This window comes from Choloepus didactylus, chromosome 17 (assembly GCF_015220235.1).
Source record: "Choloepus didactylus isolate mChoDid1 chromosome 17, mChoDid1.pri, whole genome shotgun sequence".
Classification (NCBI taxonomy): Eukaryota; Metazoa; Chordata; class Mammalia; order Pilosa; family Megalonychidae; genus Choloepus; species Choloepus didactylus.
Genome location: NC_051323.1, coordinates 44228476 through 44253772, shown reverse-complemented (window position 1 = coordinate 44253772; position 25297 = coordinate 44228476). Strand labels below are relative to the sequence as shown.

General features: G+C 34.2%; 1 protein-coding gene across 1 annotated transcript in view; it reads right to left on the bottom strand.

The window, feature by feature from the left end:
- The window catches only part of FBXO11 (F-box protein 11), a 100055-nt gene that overhangs the window by 2792 nt on the left and 71966 nt on the right, over positions 1-25297 (bottom strand). Inside the window, exons 2-19 of the mRNA XM_037807224.1 lie at positions 22128-22255; positions 21907-21988; positions 21330-21474; positions 19972-20101; positions 19215-19298; positions 19004-19136; positions 17809-17915; positions 17613-17724; positions 17420-17526; positions 17201-17338; positions 7613-7830; positions 6616-6701; positions 5603-5697; positions 4410-4532; positions 4229-4314; positions 3348-3424; positions 3116-3259; positions 399-509 (exon numbers count right to left, since the gene is read on the bottom strand). Of these exons, the coding sequence (XP_037663152.1) occupies positions 399-509; positions 3116-3259; positions 3348-3424; positions 4229-4314; positions 4410-4532; positions 5603-5697; positions 6616-6701; positions 7613-7830; positions 17201-17338; positions 17420-17526; positions 17613-17724; positions 17809-17915; positions 19004-19136; positions 19215-19298; positions 19972-20101; positions 21330-21474; positions 21907-21988; positions 22128-22255 (2106 nt within the window). The remainder of the gene's footprint in view (positions 1-398; positions 510-3115; positions 3260-3347; positions 3425-4228; positions 4315-4409; positions 4533-5602; positions 5698-6615; positions 6702-7612; positions 7831-17200; positions 17339-17419; positions 17527-17612; positions 17725-17808; positions 17916-19003; positions 19137-19214; positions 19299-19971; positions 20102-21329; positions 21475-21906; positions 21989-22127; positions 22256-25297) is intronic.

The following is a 25297-nucleotide window of genomic DNA, read 5'->3' as shown; positions in this document are numbered from 1 at the left end:
GAGTACTTACCTTTCCAGACTAATTACGAGTTTATGTGCCCATATTGAAATTGCTTTCTTCACTGGCAAAGAGTTTAAATGCATATGCATGGCACTTGAACTTTGCATTACATTTACTGAGTTTTGTTTTTTTTTTTTTAACATATTATATGTTTATGAGGTCAGAGGGCTTGAATTTATCAGTACTCTTAATGGTATCGTCCATGTCTGCACTTTCTCTTCCCAATTCTTTTAGGGTAAAAGAATTCAGAAGTTGGATTAGGTGCTCTCATAAATGACTACTAATACATAAGCATTCAGCCACTTTGGTAGCACAAAGTGAAAGAAAATTAATACATGAAAACCAAACACTGCAATTTATAGCAAACATGCTACAGGTAACAGAAGAAAATACAAACCTGCAGCAAATCCATCAAATATTCTGTTTTTCCTTAAGACTGGATGACTATTAGTGCTGATGAGAACACCTGCTTGAGCATTCCTGAAAATATCATTTTCTTCAAGGAGACCTATAAGAAAATATTTCCTTAGATTAAGGCTTAATGCATATAAAAAAACAGCCTTTTTGGGATGGTATTTAGATTTTCTTTGGGTTGCTTAGTAACTGCCATTGTAAAATTCAGGGGACCAATTTTTGTCAGTCAAAAATAACTATTAGTCCTTCAGAGGTATTTAATGTAAGATTAGACCAAAAATTGCTAAAAATGGCAATAAACTGAAACCAGTAAACTGAAAGTTTCATGATAGCAAGTACCATGTGTAGTTTTACTCACCACTATCCTCCTGGCACACAGCTGATTCTGAATGAATACTTTTGAATTAAAATGAATTCGTTCTGGAGTATTTGTAGAACCTTTGCACCCTCTGTTTTCGCTCAGGCCCTTAATTACTATTTCTGACTTTTATTACTACAGTCATTCCCTGATCCACTTTCTTTACTCAAAAGTCTTCTTCCATCTGTTGAAAACGAAGTTATCTGATCATGCTCCTTCCTTGCTTAAAAAAAATTACTATTAACAGCCTTTTACATTCTTCCAACTTACTTGTCTCAATACATTACCCTATCCTCTGAATATTTTCAATTTTTATCCCTAAAAATTTATCCCTGTGGTTTATGCTATTTCCTCTTCCTGGAGTATCCTGTACTCTTTCTTCCTAATGTCACATCCTGGGGGGGTGGGGTGAGGTGTCAGTATCCCTCCATGAAATTTAATTACATCTCTTCCAGCAGGATGACACAATCATTAAGAGTAGGCTGAGGAATCAGACTCAGTCCTTCAAATACTGATTCCACCACTTACTAGCTCTGTTGAGTTAGGCAAGTTACTTACCGCCTCTCTGCCTCAGTTTCCTTGTGTGTAAAATGGGCACAACACCTACCACATTGGGTTATTAGGATTGATTGAGATAATACACATAAAAGTATCTAACAAAATTAATTCTAGCTAATATTCCTATTAAATCCTCTACTTATATACAGTGAACTATACTATGTTGTATAATGGTGTTTCTATTCCCTGAAGATGTGAACTGTTTTTATTTCTGTAGACATTTGACACTGATATTTTCAGTTACTGATCCCTAAATTCCTTTTAAACTCTGGATCGTATCTCTGAATTGTCTCTGTGACTCCTTAGGCTCCTCCCTCTTCTGGCCACCCTTTAGATATAATGTTACAAGGTTCTGTTCTTGGCTCTCTTTTCTCTCAATATATACTCTGGGTGTATATTCTCTCATGGTTCCAACTATTACATATATGCTACTGCTTAATTCTTAAATCTGTTTCTTTAGTTTACTTTTTAGACATACCAACTTGGCTGTCCCATGGTCAAAGTTGACCTTACTACTGTACTACTGTACTGCTTGTTCCTAAATTCCTAATCTCAATGAAAGGTACCAGTCATCCAAACCAGAATCATTTAAGATCATCTTTCACTTTTCTCTCAGCCCTGTATTTAGCTGAAGACCCAGTTCTGTTGTTGTTACCTTTTAACAAAAAAATGGACCTTCCTTTTTCCACCCTCACACCCCTATCACTTTAATTCAGGCTCTCATTTATTGCCTAGATTATTCCAAGTCCCTGCCTCTAATCTTGCACTGCTTCCATTGCAACTTTAAGATCACTTTTTTTTTTTTTTTTAATTGCTAAGATCAATTTCTTACTGAATCTGCAAAGTCTCATGATTTGGACCCTGCCCTCTGTCTAGCCTAAACTTTTGGTTCCTCTTGCAGACTTCTGTTTACAATGCCACACTCCATTTTAGACTGCAATCTTTCCGGATGTAGTACTGTGTTTTATTCACCATTATCACAGTGCTTGTTACAGACAGGTTCAATCAGAGTTTATACAGGAAAGGGTGAACTAAATATGCTTCTATACCTGAAATGGCCTTTCTCCATTTACCAGTATATACCTATTCATTTTTCAATGCACACCTAAAGAGTGATTCTCATCTTGTATAAAATTGGCTATTGTGTACTGTATATTCTCACTGTATCTTCAGAAGACTCATTATCAGTTGGGTATCATTTCAGGAATGGTGATAAATTTGCCTTTGACATTCTCCTCCAGCCTTCCTTTGTAAACAGCATGCATCTGTGAGGGGCAGGGATTGTGGAATTTTTGCCTAAATGCAAAGTGAATTGGCCTTTATGAACACCAAACCAGGCACACCATGGCGTCATTAATTCCATTTTTCAACACAGGTATAAATAGTTACAAAACAATACCCATTTACTAGACGTTTTCATATAATTACAGAAGAATTAATTTCTCACACCTAATTCTACAACCTGACTTTGAAGTTTATGATAATCATTCAGTCACTACCCTGAATAATCAAAGAGGTCCACAGAGAAGATATTAAAAAAATTCCATTTCCTTAAAAAAGCCTTACTGAAACTGGCACATTCAAGGTAGCTACAAAAGTAAAAGAAAAAGTTCTGTAAATATTTGTCTCCTTTAGGCACTTAATGTCCAAACCACTTCAAGACTTCCAAAATACTAAGATCCACTCATTTATAAATTATATAAATTGGCACTGTTGTTGATCATTAAAGATATGGAAGAACAGTGGAAAACTGGGTTTTTCACTAATGCAAAAATTAACAATACCTCGACCCCCATTAAATATACAGATGCCACCATCTCTTCCATCATGGATTTTATTTCTTCTTAGTGTAGGATTACTATCTGTCTTAATCCAGACTCCAGCCATTGCATTGTCAAATATTTCATTGTCTTCTATACAGCCTAGACCTACAAATGCAAAAAACTAGATTATAGTATGTAGAAAGTACATTTCTCAAGTCTTAACACTGAGAAAAAGATGTCAGATGAAACATACCAGAATTATAAACTAGAATTCCACCATTCTGTCCTCCCCAGATTTTGTTCCGTCTAATTTTGGGGTTGCTTCCAGTCCTGTGGATAAAATAGAATGTAACGACATTTCTAATTGCTTCTACTCCCTTTTCCAATGTTGCATAAGGTAACAGTGGAAATTCACGTTAATCATGGTAAGAATTTACAACCAAGGTCCCTCAAGATGCTCTTGAGTCAGTCAGTCAGTAAATAAACCAGTTTAATTTTGCTTAACCCTGCATTTTCCACAGAACACATATTGCTAGATTGTACAGTATAACTATAGCATCCTAATATGTAAATTAAAATATGGCTGGTGAGGAGTTCAATTAAATGACTTACATTTATTACTATATACTCCCCTCAAATGTAAAACGAAGGGCTCATTACATGATCATTAGGACTAGAACGCTAAAAACCGTTTTAGAACAGGAAAGAGGGGCATAAAAAGCTTAATTTTAGAAAAATAACATAAAATTAGAAATTCACATTTACCAAGTACCTACAACATTCCAGGCACAAGTATACTTTCTGAGAAACCACAGATCTCTTCTGACTAACCCATAGCCATGATCCATCCACTCTGCCATTATGAAGGAGCACACCGGCAACTGACAGACTCAGAGTAGAGGACAGAACCATGTAAATGAGCTCTTATGGCATTTGTGCCATTGGCTGCTCTTCTCTGCTAGTCCAAGGAAAGATATCTTCTGACAATTTAAGTAAGTAGTGCGATTAAGAATGTGAATACATATACAAAAGGTGGAATAAAGATTAACTATTAAACAACAGGGAAATTTCTTCTACATATCCTTCGTATTCCTTACTCCCTCTTGAAAGAAACCCAAATGTAAAAATGTTTACCTTATCTGAACCCCTGAATACATATGATTATAGATATCATTGTCCTCTAGCACTCCATGTCCATTGTCATAAAAATAAACGCCAACCTAAAATTAAAAAAAAACAAAACAAAAAACATTTCAACTAACAAAAAAGTGTTTACAAAACGTGTTTCTAATCCAAAAGTTCAAGATAACCCTACCTGCTTGCCACTGTGTATCCTGTTTCTTCTCAGTACCGGAGTGCTACCAGTTGTCACCCAGACTCCAGCCAGAGTATTACTATAAACTTCATTCTCTTCTATTACACCTTGTCCTTTCTCATGCTAAATAAAAGTTACACTGGTTACAATGTATTTCTTTTATAAGCAAGTAGTTTACAGTGTTTCCCATCCCTTTCAGTTATGGAAAAAAGAAAATCTCATTTTTTTTTTGAAATCTGGCTAAGGAGGTATGACAATGGTCTACTTATGCAGCCTATACGTCAGTTTAAAAGTTTCCAAAGTTTTTATAATGTTTTTATGTGGTTGTGTATTTCCAAATCTATTACAGTAAGAGTAGTAGCATTCGATTTTCAATTCAGAGACCTCTTATTCATCTTAAGATGTGTAACAGCCTGAAGATTTTCATTTAGTAAGTTAATATTTGAGACTTACTACCAATGAAGTCACTTACAAATGGTAAGGTCTCAGGCTACTACAATTTTTACTTTTATCGGAAAATTATTTAACACATGGCCATTTCTAGAATTGTAAATAAAACTGGAAATCACCCCTGGTATATAATACAAGGACCTTTTAGAAATACCATCTATTGTCTTGCTTAAATCAGATGTACTAGACTCAGACACCATGTCAACAGTAGTAATAAATACATGGGTTTAAAATTTTAACAAGAAGCCCAATTATTTTTCAACATTAATTCAAATGAAACTTTACTTTTTCAGAAGGGAAAAATATTCAAGTCTAATATTATTGGTACTTCCAGTGATATACTATGATTTTATTTAGTGCTTCTGGAGAATTTCAGAGACTTATTGAGTAGTCACACTGGCAAAATTCCAGCATAATAAAAGACTGCCAATTTGTTTGTTGTTACAAGTTAAACCTATATTCCCAATTTTTTTATAAGACTAATAAAAAGGCTTATCTCCTATTACCTAAATTTAGTCTATTAGGAGCTGATTAAGTTTCATGGCACACTACACACACTATAAAAGAAGTCATTCTAAGACACAGGGAGAGAATCTTACTTATTGTCCAAGTACTAATGACAATTACAAATTTGTACTCCAAAAGTTGAATATGGTCTACCTAAATCTAGCCATAATCCTCCAACCCCTCTTCCTTTTCTGGGTTTGACGCATGGGTTTATAGAACTGTATTAGTTAACTTACCACATAAATCCCACCATGCTGGCCATCATGAATTTTGTTATGTCGGACAATTGGACAACTATTTGTCCTAATCTGAATTCCTGCTAATGCATTGCCTATTTAAAAAAAAATATTACAATGTCAATATTTGGAGCACACAAGAGATTCTCACATTACGGTATTAAAGTTCTTACTAGAATTTTAGTAAGGGCAGAAGTCTGTGAAATGTGTCATATTCAGAATGACAGCTATGGCCCATGAGCATTACGCGAAAAAACTAAGGGAACTAAGTGAGTATATGGATGCAGAAGGGCTGTAGGCAGTAAAGCATAGTGTTTAAGAGTGGAGACTCCAAAGCCAGGCTGCCAAGCTATGAATCCCAGAAAGTCTACTTCCTTCCTTCCATTGTGACCTTGAAAACAAGTTATTTAACCTCTTTGCCCCTATTTCCTGATCAATAAGGATATTTAATAGTATCTGTACCTCATAGGGTTGATGTGAAGATTATACGACTTAATTCAAGTAAGGTGCAATAGTACCTGCCATTGAATAAACATCTAAGTATTATCCAGGTAAGTGTTAGCAAAAGAGAAAGCCCAGGACCATATTCATGTCTAGCATATAAATATATATTTTAATTGTTTGCTGAATTAATGCTGCAAAAAGCTTTAATGAGGAATGGTATCTTCCCTATCTAGTTAGTACAAAAATATATTAAACCACCATAGAAATAATTTATTGGTAAACCTAACAAGAGTGAACCTAAGGAAACTAAATAGTCCTTAAGACTAGGATCTTATTTATTATTTTTACTTCTGGTATCTGGCAAAGGGCTTGGTATGTAAATGCTTAAGTGAATGAATATCACAGAATAATCTTTCTGAGAATTTTAAGAAATTGGATCAGTTCTCTTACTTGGAATAGTTTCAAAGTGGTCTCAATACCCCTATTTGGAATGGTTTCAAAGTAGCCCATTCTGCTAATGTCAGACAGATTAATTTCTGAAATTTTATAGAACAAAACCATAGGCTTACCATAAATATCATTTCCTTCAATAAGGCCTCGTCCATCACCAAAGATGTAAACTCCCCCTTGATTTCCATTAAATATAGAATTTCCCCTATAAGTATGTAAAATAATAAAAGAAATAAGCATTTAATTCAGCAAAGCTAACTTTTTTATACAATTGTAAGGCTGCTCATCATGTGAACTTGGATAAATTATTTTTTTAATGTTTGTGGACCTCAGTTTCCTAATATATAAATAGAAGGAACCAGACTAGATGATTACTATGTTCCTATTTAGTTCTTTCTAAAACCTAAGGCTTTGGAAGAGCCATCTATATTACTTGAGATAAAATATCATTATTAAAAATTCCCCTTAAAACAGCTAATACAATTTTTTCACCTAATCTAGATACATTTGCTGAATATTAACATGGCAGTTCCATAATCTACTTTCATATAGCCAATGAAAATAAAACTTGACAAAAATAATTTATGGTCTTTGATTAAATTGTAATAATTTTGTTCTACAGTTTTGGCCAATACTGTTTCCTTACTGTGGAGGGGGAAGTAGGAATTATTAAAAGAAAAGTGACAGCTTGAAGTTTTGACTTCTTGATATTCTTAGTCTCTCTCCAAGTATCTTTAAGACAGTTTCATTAGTTTTTCTATCTGCTGACTCTCAGAAAAGGAAGAGAAGGCAAGGTAATTCAAGTTCCAAGAGAAGGTCACAGGTTTATTTACTCATCTATAATGCAGTTTCATGAATGTTAAAGAAAAATTATAGCATTTGCAATTGTTCATAAAATAATAATATTCACAGATCACTAACAAAAAACAAACAGAACACCAAAAAAATAATTACGTGATAACTATGCTCATTAGTGGCACAGACTTTTTCTAGTAAAAATTACAGTATTCAGATGCCTAGGAAAGAGTAAGAAATAAGTCTAAGTATCTTGACTCTTCTTGTAACAAAAACCCTAGAGTGAAAAAGTAATTTCCATCCATAATCACAGGCATATACCTTATTGTTGGGTCACTATTTGAGGTAATCCATACTCCTGCAAAGTTATTTGCATAGATTTTATTCTCTATGAATTGTCCTCTTCCTTTTTCATGAACATATATTCCTCCAGTCTGCCCATGATGAATTTCACATCGAACCACTGTGGGATTAGCATAGGCTTTCACTTCAAAGCCTGCTATCCTATTTCTGTGTATGTTGCAACTTTCAAAGTAACCCTGAAAAATATAGAAATTAATCCCTAAAGTAAAGGTTGTTTTGCAAAAAGAAACGTCACAAAGAATTTTTTAACATATACTTCAAAGCTAAATATTAGAAATGTTCAACTAAAAATGACATACTGAAAGATACGTAATGAACTTTGTTTCATCCTCCTATCCTCCTTCAAAAAACTGAATCTGTAAATCTTGTGCCCTTTTTGGTCCCTCAATTCTTCCATTAATAACTACTTTTATATTTATTTATTTTTTTCATGTACCACATTGGGTGCCTTCTCCTTTCCTATCTGAACATATTTTTCATATATTTTCTTGTGGTTGCCATGGGGTTAAAATTTAACATCCTAAACAAATAACAATCATATGTGGTTTGATACCAACTTGAATTCAATAGCATATACATAAACTTATCCTGTAACCCCCTCCCCATGCTTTTGTACTTGTTACAAACTGTATCTTTGTTTTTTTCTTAATTCAATTTTATTGAGATATGTTCACATACCATGCAGTCATACAAAGCGTACATTCAGTTGTTCACAGTACCATTATATAGTCGTGCGTTCAACACTAAAATTAATTTTTGAACATTTTCATTACCACACACACAAAAATAATAATAAAAATTACAGTGAAAAAGAACAATTAAGATAAAAAAGAACACTGGGTGCCTTTTTTTTTTTGCCTCCATTCTTCTACTCATCCATCCATACACTGGACAAAGGGGAGTGTGGTCCATGTGGCTTTCTCAATCACATTGCCACCCCTCATAAGCTACATTTTTATACAATTTCAGTTGTATAAATTTCAATTGTCAATTTCAGTTGTCGTCTTTCAAGTTTGCTGATTCTTTCTTCTGCCAGCTTCAATCTGCTACTGAAATCCCCTCCTGGGAATTTTTTATTATTCTGGTCTTCAATTCCAGGTGTTGTTTGGGTTCCTTTTTAAAATTTCTGTCTCTCTACTGAGATTATTATATTGGTCATCCATTGTTTTTCTGATATCTTTTAGTTCTTTCTCTGTATTTTCCTTCATCTACTTAAGCATTTTTAAGATCTTTTTTTAAAAAGTCTTTGTCTGGTATGTCCTGTCTGGTCTCGTTCTAGTTTTTATCCTCTTCCTTTGGATGGACCATAGTTTTCCTATTTGTCTTAATAATCTTTTGTTGCACACTGAACATTTTATTATTTTAAAACTTTAACTCTGGGATTTATTCCCTTAGACGTCTGTTTCTTGAGTTTGTAACCAGCTAGTGATATGACAGAGATTTTCTTCAGTGTTAAGACCTCGTATCAGGAGGATCTGCCCAAGGAAAATGTAAAGTGCAGGGCCTGTCCTCTGTCCTGGGGTTGTGCTTGCTAACTGCTTAGTTTTCCCTGTTTACAGGAATCTGAATACACCCTCTACTTCCTAGGAGGCAGAACTTCTCCCTCTCCCAGGTGCTGTACTGCTAAGCCTGTGCCCTAGAGTCCATACACCTCAATTGTTTCTCACACTGCTTTCCATGTCTCAAGCTGCTTTTGCCTGGAGGCCAAATTCTGGGAGGGGGAGGACAGGGTGGAGAGGTGTTTCCCAAGTCAGTCTTTCCTCGCCAGAACAAGGCCAAGGACCCACAAGAGGATTGAAGGCCACCTGCAAACTGTCACAGAGAGGGGATGAGGGAGGGGCCAGAAAAGGCACCACGCACTTCTTCCAGGGCTCCCCAAAGCTGCACTTTCTTGACTGTCCAGCAAATACACCCTGCAACTATCCTCTGCAGCACTGGGAAAGCTTAGTATTTTGAAGCATCATCTACCACTTTGTCTGGGGCAGGGTTGGAACAAAGGCCACCCTCAGCCCTCAGAGCCAGGCACCCAGTGATGTGAAGTTGCTAATCAAAAGTTGTGCTTTGTGATCAGTGTGTGCCCACCCCAGATTTTGGGGAAGTAGATTTTTATGTCCCTTTTTGGTCCAAGTAAGCCACACCAGGGGCCAGAACCCACTGTGGCCTGCTGCAAGACTGGATGATGGGCACCAGTAATCGCTGTGAAGACAGAGCAATTAACTGATATTTAATGTAATTTAGCAGCATCTTCCTCCTGCTATTCCCTGGATGCTGTATAGTACTCGACTGGACTCCAGAGTTTTAGAAACAGTTGATCCAGACAGTTCCTGCCTGTTGAGCAGTTGTTCTGATGGAGGCACTGATTCCTGGAGCTTCCTACTCTGCCATCTTTCTCCAATACAATCCTCTGCCATACCTTCACATTTTTAAAGTAACATACTTGTATTGCAATATCTTGATTTTTCAGTTTTAGGCATTATCTATTGACTTTCTATTATGGAAAATGAGGACTTAGCTCTCCTACTTCTCTATCCCCTACTGTACACATTCACACATTTTATCCTAATGTACTTAAGTCATAATTTTGGTTAGATCATTATGCTATTCAATATCTGAGCCATAAAGTATGACTAAGTATTTTTTGCTGCACAACTTTAAATTTTCCCTAAAGTTAGTAATTGTCTTCTTTTTCTCCTTTGCGTAAGTTTTCTAGTGATAATTATATCCCATACTTGCTACCAGTTGCCTAAATCACCTTGGAATGTATTTACATTCACACCAGGTTTACCAATGTTTTTCCTGAATATAAGGAGGCCTTAGAACCTACTCCAATCTGGATTGGTTGCCATGGTCATAGGTACTCAGTCATTCACTGTACTGTAATTCAGGGTAGGGGTTAGAAATGTTCCTTGTTCCACCGAAGATGGGGTTTGTAATCTTTATCTTTTGTTTTAGAGTAACTTCCTAGGAAAAAAGGCAGCAAAAAAGCTTTTATCCATGATCTTAAAACCAGAAGCCTCTAGGATTGCTAAAACTGGTATTATTACATTCAGAAATGACAAAGATCAATTGACTTATAGTTTTATAAGTTTAAAAGGAAAATGCTTTAAAATACATTTTAATGGAATGCATGTAATTTGTTAAGAGATAGCTGTAGTCCAAAATGGTCCAATAATGTAGAACTATAAACAGAATTTAGACAGAATTCTGCTTTGTCTTTTAAGACGCACACCATGAATGCTCCAACATATATTTATACAACCCCCAAAGTAAGACATTTTACTGGACAAATCCATATTGTAAAATGATTTCTTTGCCTATCAGAAGATATTAGATTAGTAAGAGTTTTCTCTAATTAAAACATGAGCTTGTCAACTTCTCAGCACATGTAGTTTTCAATCTCTGCCTTACACATTACTGCCAATCCTTGAAAATTTTTCTAGCAACAGTTAAAAACTAAACACTGATAAAAAAATAAAACGGAGTCTTTTTTTATTTTTAATTTTTTGAAGTGAAATTTTTAGTTTTTAAAATTTCCTCTCTTGAAATTCTCCAAATATAACAATAAGGAATGCAAAATAGGAAAGAAAAATATGCTTTCTTTATTGAAATAAATTTCCACAACCTCAAACCATAAATACTGTGAAATCTGGATGAGGAACAGGAGGATGCTGAGATCTTACAAATACTACCTTAGATCTTTTAGCAAAGTACCATTTCCCCCATAAAACTATAGGTCTTAAGCATGACCAATGTTTTTCTAATTGAAGTGTTAAGATCCTGTAGCATGAATGGATCATGGGAGAGGAAGGATACTGCCACAGTAATATTCTCAAAAAGAAAACAAAACAACTCAGACAGAAGAGGTAAATCTGAAGAAAATACTGTCAGATATACTTTCTCTTATCTAAAACTTAAGTTTTCTATCTAGGGGAGACTATTCAAGGTGAAGTGAAGTGAAAGGACAAGTGGGAGGTCTGCTGGATTTCAACATAGAGAACAGAGTCATCTAAAGCAGTGCTCTCAAACTGTGGTCCTAGTGTCAATCTATGTATGACAGTTTGTCTCTTGTCCATGATGAGTTAAATACAGAAACTAATAATAAATGCTTAAAAAGTTTTATAACAATTTGGCATTGCTGTGGCATTGTATTTTACAAAAATAATACTTTGCAATAAATTGAACATTAAACAAAGAAAAGATAACTGGGGAGATTGGACAATCAATGACGCAGGAGTACCGAATGTTCAGTAAAGCTTATTGTAAAGGTTCGTAGATCGGAGGCTCGTAGAGCAGTGGCATCTATTCTCCAGTTCTGTGATTTAAGAGATGTTTATGATACAAAATTTATATTCTCTGTAGCACATGATCTAATTTAACCTGTATGGCCAGTGTATTTAAACAATATAATTACATGGAACCCAGAATAGGAGATAAGATCTTTGTTATTTTGCACAGGTTAATGTAATACCCCGATACATCCCAGAGTATTCTGGGCAGAAAATAAAATAGTATTTGCAAAGTCCCCTTGAGGGGCTGGGGAAAAAAATGTGGAAATATTAAGCTTCTCCACCTGGGGAATTCCTTATATTCCCGTAAGCTTAAGGACTCCCAATTTAATAAGCCAAGCCCTTGATCTTGGGGCTTGCCCTTATGAAACTTATTCCTGCAAAGGAGAAGCTAAGCCTACTTATAATTATGCCTAAGAGTTACCCCCAGAAAACCTCTTTTGTTACCCAGATGTGGCCTTTCTCTCTCAGCCAAATCTGCAAATAAACTCACTACCCTTTCCCTTACATGGCACATGACTCTCAGGGATGAGTCTGGCCCTGGCATCATGGGATTGAGAATGCCTTCTTGACCAAAAGGGGAAAAGAAATGAAACAAAATAAAGTTTCAGTGACTAAGAGGGTTCAAATGGAGTTGAAAGATCATTCTGGAGGTTATTCTTATGCTTTATATAGATATTCCTTTTTAGTTTCTAGTGCATTAGAATAGCTAGAAGGAAATACCTGAATATGCTGAACTGTAATCCAGTAGTCTTGATTCTTTGTAAGATACAACTATATGATAACACCGTGAGCCACTGATTACATACTTTGGATGGATTACATGGCGTGTGAATATATCTCAATAAAATTGCATTAAAAAAAGATAATTAGGAAACTGATCAATGTTAGAAAATCTGATGATATTAAGGAATTATTCTTAATTATTCTTCAGGAGTGGGATTGACACTGTATTTATGTGAAAGAAAGGAAAAAAGAAAGAATCCTCATCTTTTAAAGATCCATGCTCAAGTATTTACAGATGAAAGGATGATTATCTGGGATTTGCTTCCAATAATCCAGAGAATAAAGAAGGAAGTAGGAACAGGTGAGGAGATACAGATGAAACAAAATTGGCCATGAATTGATAGTTGTTGAAGTTATGGGGTAGATGAGAATTCATTATACTAGTCTCTTCACTTTTGTCTATGTTAGAAAGATATAGAGATAAAAACTACCTCGGAAGCCAAACAACAACACAAAAACAGACAAGACTATGGAGACACAGTAAGAGACCAATAAACAGGTTTGAAGAAGTTACACAAGACTTAAAGGAAAAGAACACACAATAAACAGCAATACAAATGATAGAGAAGCTAGCCATGTTTCTAAAGAAAGGAACAAATGGAACAAAAAAAATAGTAAAAATAAAACAACTTCAACAACAATAAAAACCTACGTATGGATACTCAGGGTAGAAGACCAAGTCACCATCAGAAAGAAAACAAATTAGGATATCAGACTTCTCAGCTCTACTCAATGCTAGAAGTAGAAAAATGTATATGAAATTCTGAGGGAAAGAAAAGTATCATCAAAGTTGTACACTCAGTCAAATTTTACCACAATAATAATAAAGGGCAATGCCCAGGCATTTTTTTTTAAATATTCATTTTATTGAGATGTATTCACATACCACACAGTCATACAAAACAAATCGTACATTCGCTTGTTCACAGTACCATTACATAGTTGTACATTCTTCACCAAAATCAAGCCCTGCCCAGGCATTTTTAAGTGGCAAGAATTCAAGCTAAAATACTCATGGTCATTCTTTTCATAGGAAAGTAAATGTTGTAAACCTTTACAAAAAAAAAATAAGTATATAAATGATAGGGAGTAGACATAGGTTTAACTATATAGTGTTTACTTTTGCATTTTTCATAGACTTCGTATTCAGTCTAAAGTTTAAACGCAGTTAGAATATTATAAACTCTAGAGTCATATTAAACTCTAGAGAGATCTTTTATAATTACTATATGGTGAGAAAACCTTTATCTAAAGTCAACCTTTTTTTTTTTTGGTTTGACTTTAATTTCCTTTGTAAATATAATTTAAAGTAAATAAATTTTTAAATAAAAGAATCAGCACGCACAGTATAACTGTAATCTTAACTATGGCTATTTATCCACATAGAAAGGTATGTGGATATTCACATGATTGGGGGAGGGTGGTGCTGATTTCATTTTTAAACTTTTTTTGTAGTATTATTTTTCTTGCTTGGAATGTTTATATAAGCATGTAGTATTGTTTTTACAAAAACAATTTCTTAAAAATAAAAGTAGAAAATCTTTTCTGATTTATTTTTAGGAATATAGGAATTCAAATTCTAAGTATGCCAGAGACAAGGTAATGGAAAGTAATTCAGAGAATAAACAATAACTATGATTATATTTGAAGATGAGAGGACAGAGAAACTAGCTTGAATGTTTCTTCTGATATTCTTTGAAGCTTTATGTTAAAGACAAATTTTAAAAAGGTTATAATTAGTGACAGCCTTCTACCAATCATGAGGTGTCAACACAAAAAAGATAAGCCAAAAGAATACTTGGAATGGGAGAGTGATTCCACCAAAGCATTAATTTTTAAGGACTGTCACAATACTAAAATAGACACAAGAGACAGGAGGTCCAGGATATGGTTTATTTTCAACCTTCCCTTACAAATCTGTTAATACCTTACAAATACCATCATTTATCTTTAATGGGAATTTCTGCAGCATTGCCTGGAGTTGTTTTAAAAAATGCTATAAAATTTCTAAGTCCAAATGTATAAAAAGGGGTATCAGGGTATGTGATGAAGAGTAAAATATTATCATCAACTTTAATAAGTGACCTTTACCACAGGTCTTTTAAAAACGATGAACCTATACTCAAGTTAACATTAGCTTGGTCCCTCAAATCATTTGTGGATGAGACAAGGCATGCATAAAATTACTACTTGAATTGTCAAAATGTGGGGTGGGGGTCGGGGCAGACAAAGCTTAGAGGCAACTCAGGCAACGAGCATACTATCAGCATAGTATGGTTCCATTTCAAAAATAGTAGTTCCATTCAGGAACTACAGCCAGCAAATTTTCTTTAAAATATATGTGATTATTACTTGCTCTTTTTTCAGTTATCAAACTTGCAGAAATTCTGTGGGCACCTCCCCCTTAACAATTTAGCATGCCTTAAAGTCAATTCATGCCTTAAGTAATGCTTCTGTAATACCTTTTGATTAACTTAACTTGCTCACAAACTAACCCAGCTGAGGGTATCTACATTATGAAAAATGGAAAGCTGATACAGACCTCCGAGGGAGGGCAGATTCTCAAGACTCTTGTTACAACATTCTCCACACCTGTGCTTAGACTCCCATAATTCCCATCCACCCCCACCCCACCCCCAAATCCTTGGAAAAAGGAGATACATCTATGATAATATGTCAATTTCTTTCTTCCAGTTGCAGAAGGCTAAACTGTCATTTCCACTCTGCTTTCTTATCTAAAGTCCTAAGCTACAGCCTGAGTTCTAAGTGAATTGTTTTTCTCTGGTTACAGTTACCCCAGGAACTGGCTAATACGATCAATCTGCCATATACTCTCTAACTATTTAGTCCTTATCAGCATTTGATAAAAGAATAATCCCCATGGCCTAGTTCCATTTTACAAAGCACTCTGCATTAGGGTTTCAGGCAGAAACAACGAAAATAAAAAACGCTTTGCCAATGATAGACAATCTGTGCCTGTGAATCTAATGTCCATACCTGCGTTACTTAACGCCATATAACAGCAACAAGACCTCACCATAACCCTGTCTATTTGCCACCACATCATGACTTCCTCTCACATCTTTTTGACACTGCAACAATGTTGCCAATGCTGTACTAGGATTTACAAATTACTTCAAGAAAAGTTAGACAATAAATGAAAAAAAAAAAAACCAAAAAAAACAAAACCCCCACACATCTGAATAGACAAAGGGACATTATTTTCAGTGACCTGAGAGAACTCAAAGTCTCTAGAAAACTGTGTAAACTTACACAGTATTTAAAACATAATATCACCCATAATAATGCCTAGTGTAACTGCTTAACAGTTTTAAGCAGAATCATCTTGTTAAAAAGAACCTTAAGAGAAATGAAATGTAAGTCAAACTAATGATGAGACCAGTTTTTTCTCAAAGTGTAGTTCCCAGAAAATCTGCAGTAGACATAGTTATGGTGCTTATTAAAAATGTAAATGCACATGTACAGGGAAATATTGACTGAACCTCTGTATATGCTCTAAGACACCAGGAGATAAAATTCAAACACTCTGGAAATTGAAACACAGAACTGAAGTCTGATAGGTCTCAGTGATTTCAAGGAAGGAGACTGAGGTCAGTTAAAATGAAGGAATGGGGAGAGTTGAAGACAGCAAAGGAAACAGCACACTGATTAATGAATCCTCAGATTTGTCTTCCTTGTTATATGAATCTAAATTAGACCTTTAGCTGGGACAATTAGAGGGAGTCTAGTCAGAATTAGTTAAAACTGGGGATTAAGCAATTATGGGAAAATAAATTTAGTCTATTATTTCTAAGATGGCTAATAAACCTGTCATTAGGAGTCTGCCAGATCTGTTTTAATTACTAGCTACACATATCTGCAATTAACACATCCATTTACATACCCAATGAAAACCTCTCCTCTCTAGGTGAAATATTCTCCTTTCCACCACTGAGGTCAACACATTCTTTACACGTGGCAGGTCCAAACAAAGGGAGGCTTCAGATCAGCCCCTATTCAAACTGTTATGCATTTCAAATGCCAGCTGGAACAAATGAGCCTGGGCATATACACTAAGTGCACATATTTAAACCATATATATAAACCTGAACCCCATTCTCAGAAATCCTGATACATTATGTCTTGGATAGAATATAGGAATTTTCATTTTAAAAAGCTTCTGGATGATTTTTATGCCCACTTACGTTTGAGAACTACTGGATTAGACCTTACTCCTCTCCATGATCTCATCAATTCCCTAAAGACTCCATCTATCCTTTCTGCATAAATATAATGTTAAATAAATGAATTTATAGAATGATTACTGCACACTGACTGTAAAATATAATGCTGAAATTGCTTTTATACCTATACTATTCAATTCAGAAAATCTGGTGGTGAAAAAATAAAGCTGAAACTATGTAAAACTTAACTGATATAGAAACCAGTTTTTCTATTAAGAATATATTCTTACCATGCCATGATCAAATGTGAACACACCAACATCACGTCCATGATGAATATGATTCCGTCTAATAATTGGGTTTCCATGATTTTTAACCCAAATCCCAGCTAAAGCATTATTGGAAATTTCATTATCCTCATATATTCCCTACAATAATCAATCAGAAATAAACATTAGTAAAACTTTAAAAAATTAAAAAAAGAACAAAAATTAAAAAAAAAAAAATACCTGTGCATGATCTGTTATATAAAGTCCAACATTTTCACAGTCACTGATGTTACAGTGCTTGATAGTGGGACATGCTCCTTGGCCACTAACACATACTGCAGAGCCAACTGTAAGAAAAAGACTTGCTTCATTTAAAAACCTAATTGGCAAGAATACCATGACTCAGTTTATAAAAGATAAAGGAAATACTAACCTGTACATGTACTTCGGATAATACAGTGATCGATAATAGGGCTACAGTTTACTGTTATCTCTAAGCAGTGGTGTGCATTGTGGTGTTGAGCAGATTTGTCATCAGGGTTAAACTGGAAAATAGAAATTTTGTTTGACATAAACAACCACTGCTTAATAATTTCAACATGTGTATTTTAAATCCTAAAGTTTCTTACCCTTATTGTCATATATCCAACATAAGCATCCTCAGAACCTTCCATAAAAACAAAGGTTGAATCTCTAGTGTTTTCAATTATAACTTTGTCTGCTACTTTTCCAGGTGCTGTGGAGAAGATATTTTAGAGCACATTACCTTTATCAGACAGATGAAATGGAAATAAAAAAAATCTTTTAATCAGTAAAAACTCTCTGGGACTCTTTTTACTGTTTATAATTTGGGTATTTTTATTTTGGGGCAGGGGATTTTTTTTTTTTTTGATTTTTAAATTTAATATTAGTACTGATTACATAGGACTAATATTCACTTTATCAGTTAACTGTGTTTTAAAAGCAGCCATATTTAAGGAGATATTTGATTACATTATACATATACCCATGTAAAATAAACTTCTAATAAAATTCAATGATAAGTATTTAATATCAAATGCACTGGCAAATTAAAAACAGTTTACTGTGGAAACAAAATCACCAGCAGCAGCAGCACTGGAGAAAGAGGCTCAAGGATGGGGAAGAAGGGAAGGATGGTGGGGAAAGAAAGACATCTTAATTTAAATTTATTTACAATAGCGGTCTAGATTTGGAAGCTAATGAACCTCACTAGGCAACAGTTTTCTAACCCCCCCTCCCCAAATTTTCTCTTTATGGCAAGGATACGGGAGGTAAGCAGAAGGGACAGTGGATACAAATTTCATTAGGAACTAATAATTACAGCTAATTTTAAATGGTCCTTAAAAAATCAGATAGCAAAAATCTTCAAATGATTGATGAGTGTTCAACAAATATTACATTAAATTTACTCTTAGAAACTTGCCCATAAAAAGACCTCTGAAAATAGCACAAAATATATTAAAAAATTATATTCCAATTTCATTAAAACCACAGCAATAAAATAATATCTTTATTTTCAAATAAAAGCTAAAACTAAGTACTTTTCTTTATGTAGTAGTTGACTGAAGAGCAGTGGAGAAAGTATTGACATCAAAAAATATATACATCTATAATTTTCCAACTCTTATGTTATTTGATTCCTTCACAAAAAATATACAAGGTATTTTCATTTCTATTCTTTCCTATTCTTTCTATTAGCAGCTTTTCATGGATTTCAAATCACTAGTATTTTAAAACTCATCATGTAAATCAAATTATATGAAAAAAATTTTAACATTCTAGTAATAATGCATTTCAAAATACCTGCACCAATCATGGTAATTGGCGATTCAATGTATATCCATTCATCAGTATATATTCCAGAATGAACAAAGATAAGTCCATCAAAATGAGCTTCCTGTACCCCACCAAGAGCATCTTCGATAGTATCATAATACTAGAAAAAAATAAAAGTGTCAGTTCAGAACTGAGAGATTACCATTTTAAATCTTGTAACAATATAAATCAAACATACCAACATATTTTCTCTTCCTTTATATCTTGCAGGGTTACTGTAGAAATGTTCAGCAAATCCTGGCTTTACATGTGCACCTTTATACTAAAATGTCAAAACAAAAATAAACTGATTACTAATATAAATATTATATTCTAAAGTCTTAAATTTACCACTACATAAATAACTGTGTTCAGTTATTTCATCTTTGTCCCACAGCACAGTATAAAATCTGCAACAGGTTATTACTCAGTAAGAAAGGACAGGGTATCTCAACTTTGACACTATTGATATTTTGGGTCAGAAAATTCTTTGTTGTGGGGTGTGATCCTGCGCATTGCAGGTTGTTTAGCAGCATCCCTGGTCTTTGCCCACTAGATACCAGTAGCATCTGTCTCCCCTCCCACTCCCAGAATTTTGACAATCAAAAATATCTCTAGACATTTCCAAATATCCCCTGGGGAGCAAAATCGTCCCAGCTGAGAACCACTAGTAAAGGACCATATGAAAATTAAGCTAAATGTGAAAAATTTAAACTATAAAAACTTTTAAATAAAGTTTTAAATAAAAGTTCAAACAGACCCATACTTAACTGCCACCGTTGATATACTTTGAATCAAAATGTCAGTAGTGAAAAGAGCTGAATATTTTGTAGGCTGATAAATGTTCACAGACTTATTTTTAAAACCTATTATTGAGTTTAAGTTTACTTTATAAAAAGGAGCTTTTATTTGCAAATGTCTAATAAAAATCAGTATTTTTCATTTATACTTCATACCAACTGCTGGAAACTCTCTTTCCAAGGATTTGGATGTTCATATTCTTCTGGATTAATCTGATAGAATTTACCAGGTTCAGGATGCATCATAGGACGGGTATATTCAAATACTTCCATGTATAATCGTTTCCTGAAGTGGGCAAAGGAATGAAATATTTCTTCATAAAATGCCATCTGGACTAATAAAGTTTTAAACAGATGTATAACAATTATTTGAGGCATTCCAAACTTAAAATTTTTTAGAATCATTAAAGAGTAAGAATAGATAAAAATGAATATAAAAATACAGAATTTTAAATGTGAAAAGAGATTTTAGCAAAATAATGTAACTGCATATGAAAAACAGTTCACCTAAAAAAACAAGAAGTATCAATTTCTTCACAATTTGACTGTTTACACATGGAAGACATGCCACACCTTCTGTAAAAGTTCCAACAGTTATTATTTAAAATGAAGATTTTCAACAGAATACTCTGAACTTAATCCTTTATTTTCAGTCCATTCATCAAGGACAAACATCAATCTTAGAACTGGTATAATAGTAACTATCATTTTTTGCACAAATCAATGTTTTTTCCTTCTATTCTTCATTCTTATTTCTAACATAATTTTTCTTCCTTGAAGTGTACCGTATTTTTACCATCATAAAAGTAATAAACATAACTTCTGGGAAAAGAGATAATTTACAGTTTCAATATATTTACTATTAACAGTTTACTATATTTCTCTTCAGTCTTTATAGGTGGTTTCTTTAATCATAGTTATGATTATACAGCACATAAGTTTTGCATTCTCTTTTTAACCTTTATAACCAACCTTTTTCCATATTATTAAAAATTCTTGTGAAAAATCACTGTTAATGGCTGTATGACAATTCTCCAAGTAGACATGACATGGTTTACTTAATCCTCTCCCTTATTGCTGGATGTTAGATTATTTCTAACTTTTCTCTACTATTCATTATGTTCTAATGATGCAAAAATTTCAGAAATCAGTTACTGGGTCAAAGGGCATGCATATATTAAGATTCCTGAAAACAACCGTCAAATTGTTTTCAGAAAGTGATGAGCAAAATCTAAACTCTCACTAAGCGATTAGATTTAATTCATTAATTATTTTAAATTAGATTTGGATCTCGTTCTCAAAAGTAATTAAATGAAAAATAGTTCACATAATCACTCAGTTGCTATTAACTGATAAACAGTATTAAAGAAAGTATTACACATTTACAAGTATTTTAATTTTGTTTCAACTGTTTAATTATAACTACCAACTCACACTTCAACTCTATCATACAGTTAGCATTTTGGGCAGCAAACAATATATCTCAAGATAATATGAAATAGGTTTTCACTTACCACAAAATTGGATCATTAGCAAGCTCACTGAAGCGTTTGCACACACAAGCTGCTCTACAAAGATCCTGTTCCAGCAAGTAAGAGAAGATTTTTAGAACGACTTCATCTGGCAGTTTCTCCTGAAGATACTGTTCAGCAGGTGCTGCTATAAAGAGATTCACAAACAGAATTTAAACAATCTATCAAACTAGCAATGATATACTCATTATTTAAAGAGCATGGCTTTCATTGTCACGAATAAGTAGGTTCTATTATTTGATGGCAATCATTTCATAAGCATTTTGCTTTCACAGATGACACATTTTTCTCCCTTTATCTTGATTTAACAAGGTTCTCTTAGCTATTATATACCATCTTAGAAACTGGTTACAATAAATATGTAAAAAATATCTTCATACAACAGTAAAAGAGGGAGAGATCAGAATTCTAATGCATATTCTATAGTAATTATTTTCTCAATCCCAAATGTAATAATCAACTACATTTTCCTAATTTAATTTTAATTTTTTGATATCAAACAACACCAACACCTAAAAAATTATTTTACCCTATTCCTTAGTTTTCCTATAGGAAATACCTGATAGATCTTGTGATTTTCCAGATACTCTTGCACGTTTTGCACGATGACCAAAATTTTCCGTAGTTGAAGTTGAAGCACCCTTCAAAAATAAAAGCAAAATGAAAACTAAGCAAATATTTTTACCATAATATTCACTGTTCCTAAAAAATGATGATTTTCTTTTTTGTGTCCTAAAAATTCTTTCATTACAAAATAAAAAGAAATTAGATTTAACTTACCTCCATACTGCTCTTTGTAGGACACGCTGTTCTTTTCGGCAAAAGAGTTTTCCTACGAAGTTGGTATGGACTATTTTGTGCACCAGGACCTGATTCTTCTGCAACCATATCTGCAGGTACATCATCATCTGTTATAAACAAAGTAATAAGAAAAATGACATCCATTTTTAAAAAAGCTCTATGGATGCAGTAAACTTTTTTAAAACTTCAAATTACTTCATTTGGTGGGGGGTTGGAGGGTAGGAGATAAAAATTAAAAAAAAAATTCTAGCCAAGTGGATAATCATTTGAAAGAGAAGGTGAATTTCTCTTTCACTTTTTACTTCAAAATAAATTCCAAACAGATCATATAATTAAATACATACAAAAAGAAACTATAAAATCACTAGCAGAAACCAAGGAAAATTATTTTTTATAATGTTAAAGTAGAACTCTTTCAAGGTATAACCCAAAACTTGGAAGGCATTAAGGAAAAAAAGGTGAGGGAGGTCCACTAAGTGTGAGGAGTGGGAGCACTGAGGGTGGATACTGTGTGGTCAGAGTACAAATGGGGTGAGAAGGGTGTCCATGGAGAAGGGCAGCTCAGTAATACGGTATGAGGGCATCAGGGTATCAGATACCTGAAGAGGGTGTCCACAGAGGGTACTGGATCTTAAGAGGGGTAAAAATAAAGTCTAATGGGAGATGGGGTGGGCAGACATGGAATCAGAGCCTGAGCACCGAGAGAAGAGCATTCATATAGGAGAGGGGATGGAAGATTATTAGTTACACATAACAGAGGTATTGATCAAATGAAATGAATGAAAAAATATATATAAATAAGATAATGGAAGCCAGGTTTCCCACTGTCAAAGAAGGGAGTTATAAATATGAAAAGTGAGAAAGCTAGATTAACCCAATGGTACTGGATTGGAATTGGGGGTATTAGTGTGAACTCATGGTTTTCAATACATAGATAAATATAAATGTGTGGATGTAAGAATGAGCATGTATGTGCATTCCCAAGCTCTGTCTACTGACAGACCTGGAAGAAGTGACATTCCAATAGCAAGGAGCATACCTAGCAATCAGATCTAGGCTTCCTAATATAATATTCCATAAAAGGAATGAAGTCTTCTTGGAGAAATGGACAATTCCAGGCGCAAATCACAGACATACAAGATGATCTTGGAGCATCTTGTGTCACAAAGGAAGAAATGGCTTAAAGCATGATGAGGAAATGTTAAAAGGACACAGAAGGCAGCCTGAAGGGACTTCCACAGGCATCAAAATTAATAATGATAGTAAAAGATGATAACCTAATGAGTAAAACAGGAAACCATAAATCCATACTGATATAAAGAAATAAATGAATAAATTCAAACTTTGATGACAAACAGGGTATTCAAAGTAACTCACCAGAAAATAATTAGTACAAAGGGAAAAAGAGTAACTCTACAGTAGAGATGCCAGCTACTGCCTCAATCATGTGATCAAAGTAAACAGCATTATTAACTGGACAAATTGAAACTGTGTCACCAGACAGCATGCAATAATAAAATCACAGCATCACTTCTGTGATATTCCTGACAAAGATGCATAAACTGAATTAAATTAGGTGGGAACATCAGAGGGAGCTTAATTTGTCCTAATTTCTTCTCCAGAATAACTGGCCTGTAACCTTCAAAACTGTCAAAATCATGCAAGTCAAGGTAAAACTGAGGAAGTGTTCCAGATTAAAGGAGACTAGAGATATGATAACTATAACTAACTAATGTGATTCTGAACTGAATCCTTTTTTAAAAAAAATATTTTTAAAATACGGTTTTACTGAGGTAAATTCACATACCCTACAATCATCCACAGTATACAATCATTCACAGTACCATCATATAGTTGTGCATACATCACCAGAATCAATTTTTGAACATTTTCCTTATTCCAAAAGAAATAAAAGAACACCTAAAACATTCCATCCCCCCATCCTACTCTATTTTTCATTTAGTTTTTATCCTTATTTTTCTACTCATCTGTCCATACACTGGATAAAGGGAATGTGAGCCACCGGATTTTCACAATCACACAGTGACACCATGTAAGCTACGTAGTTATGCAATCACCTTCAAGAACCAAGGCTACTGGGTTATAGTTCGACTGTTTCAGGTATTTCCTTCTAGCTATTCCAATATACTAAAAACTAAAGAGCATAAGAATGCCCTCCAAAGTGACCTCTCGACTCCATTTGAAGTCTCTCAGCCACTGAAACTTTGTTTCATCTCGCTTCCCCGTTTTGGTCAAGAAGATGTTTTCAATCCCATAAGCTCTTTCTGATGTTCCCACCTAATTTAATTCAGTTTATGCATCTTTGTCAGGAATATCACAGAACTGATGCTGTGATTTTATTATTGCATGCTGTCAGATGACGCAGTTCCAATTTGTCCAATTAATAATGCTGTTTACTTTGATCACATGATTGAGGCAGTAGCTGACATCTTCACTACAGAGTTACTCTTTTTCCCTTTGTACTTATTTTCTGGTGAGGTACTTTGAACACCCTGTTCTTCCATGTTGCCAGGGAGATTTCCTTCCCCGGGAGTCATGTCCCATGTAGGGGAGGGCAGTGAGTTCACCTGCTGCATGGGCTCACAGAGAGACAAGAGGGGGCCACATATGAGCAACCAAGAGGTTCTCTGGCGGAGACTCTTAGGCACAATTATAAGTAGACTCTCCTTTGCAATAACAAGCTTCATAAGGGCAAGCCCCCAAATTGAGGGCTCATCCTGCTAATTTGTTAGTCCTCAATGTTTGTGAGAATATCAGTAATAACCCAGGTGGGGAAGTCCAACATTTCTGCATTTTTCCCCAGCTGAACTGGATCGTTTTGCCAAAAGGATGTTCTTAAAATATTAGTGGAACTTGAATGAGGTCTAATGATTAGGTGATAATGTTTCAATGATAATTTTCTGATTGTAATAGGTATAGTACGGTTAATTAGGCAGATATACTTATTTGTAGAAAATACGCACTGAAATATTACAGGATGAGAAAGTATCATGTTGGCAACATATTCTTTTTTCCTTTTATTTTTTGACAATCAAAGTTTATTCAGGTTCATACCGTCAATGTTTTGACATTATCAAAGAAATAATTAGTTCCTGATGGGTGGATAAAGTAATTATGCTTATAAAATA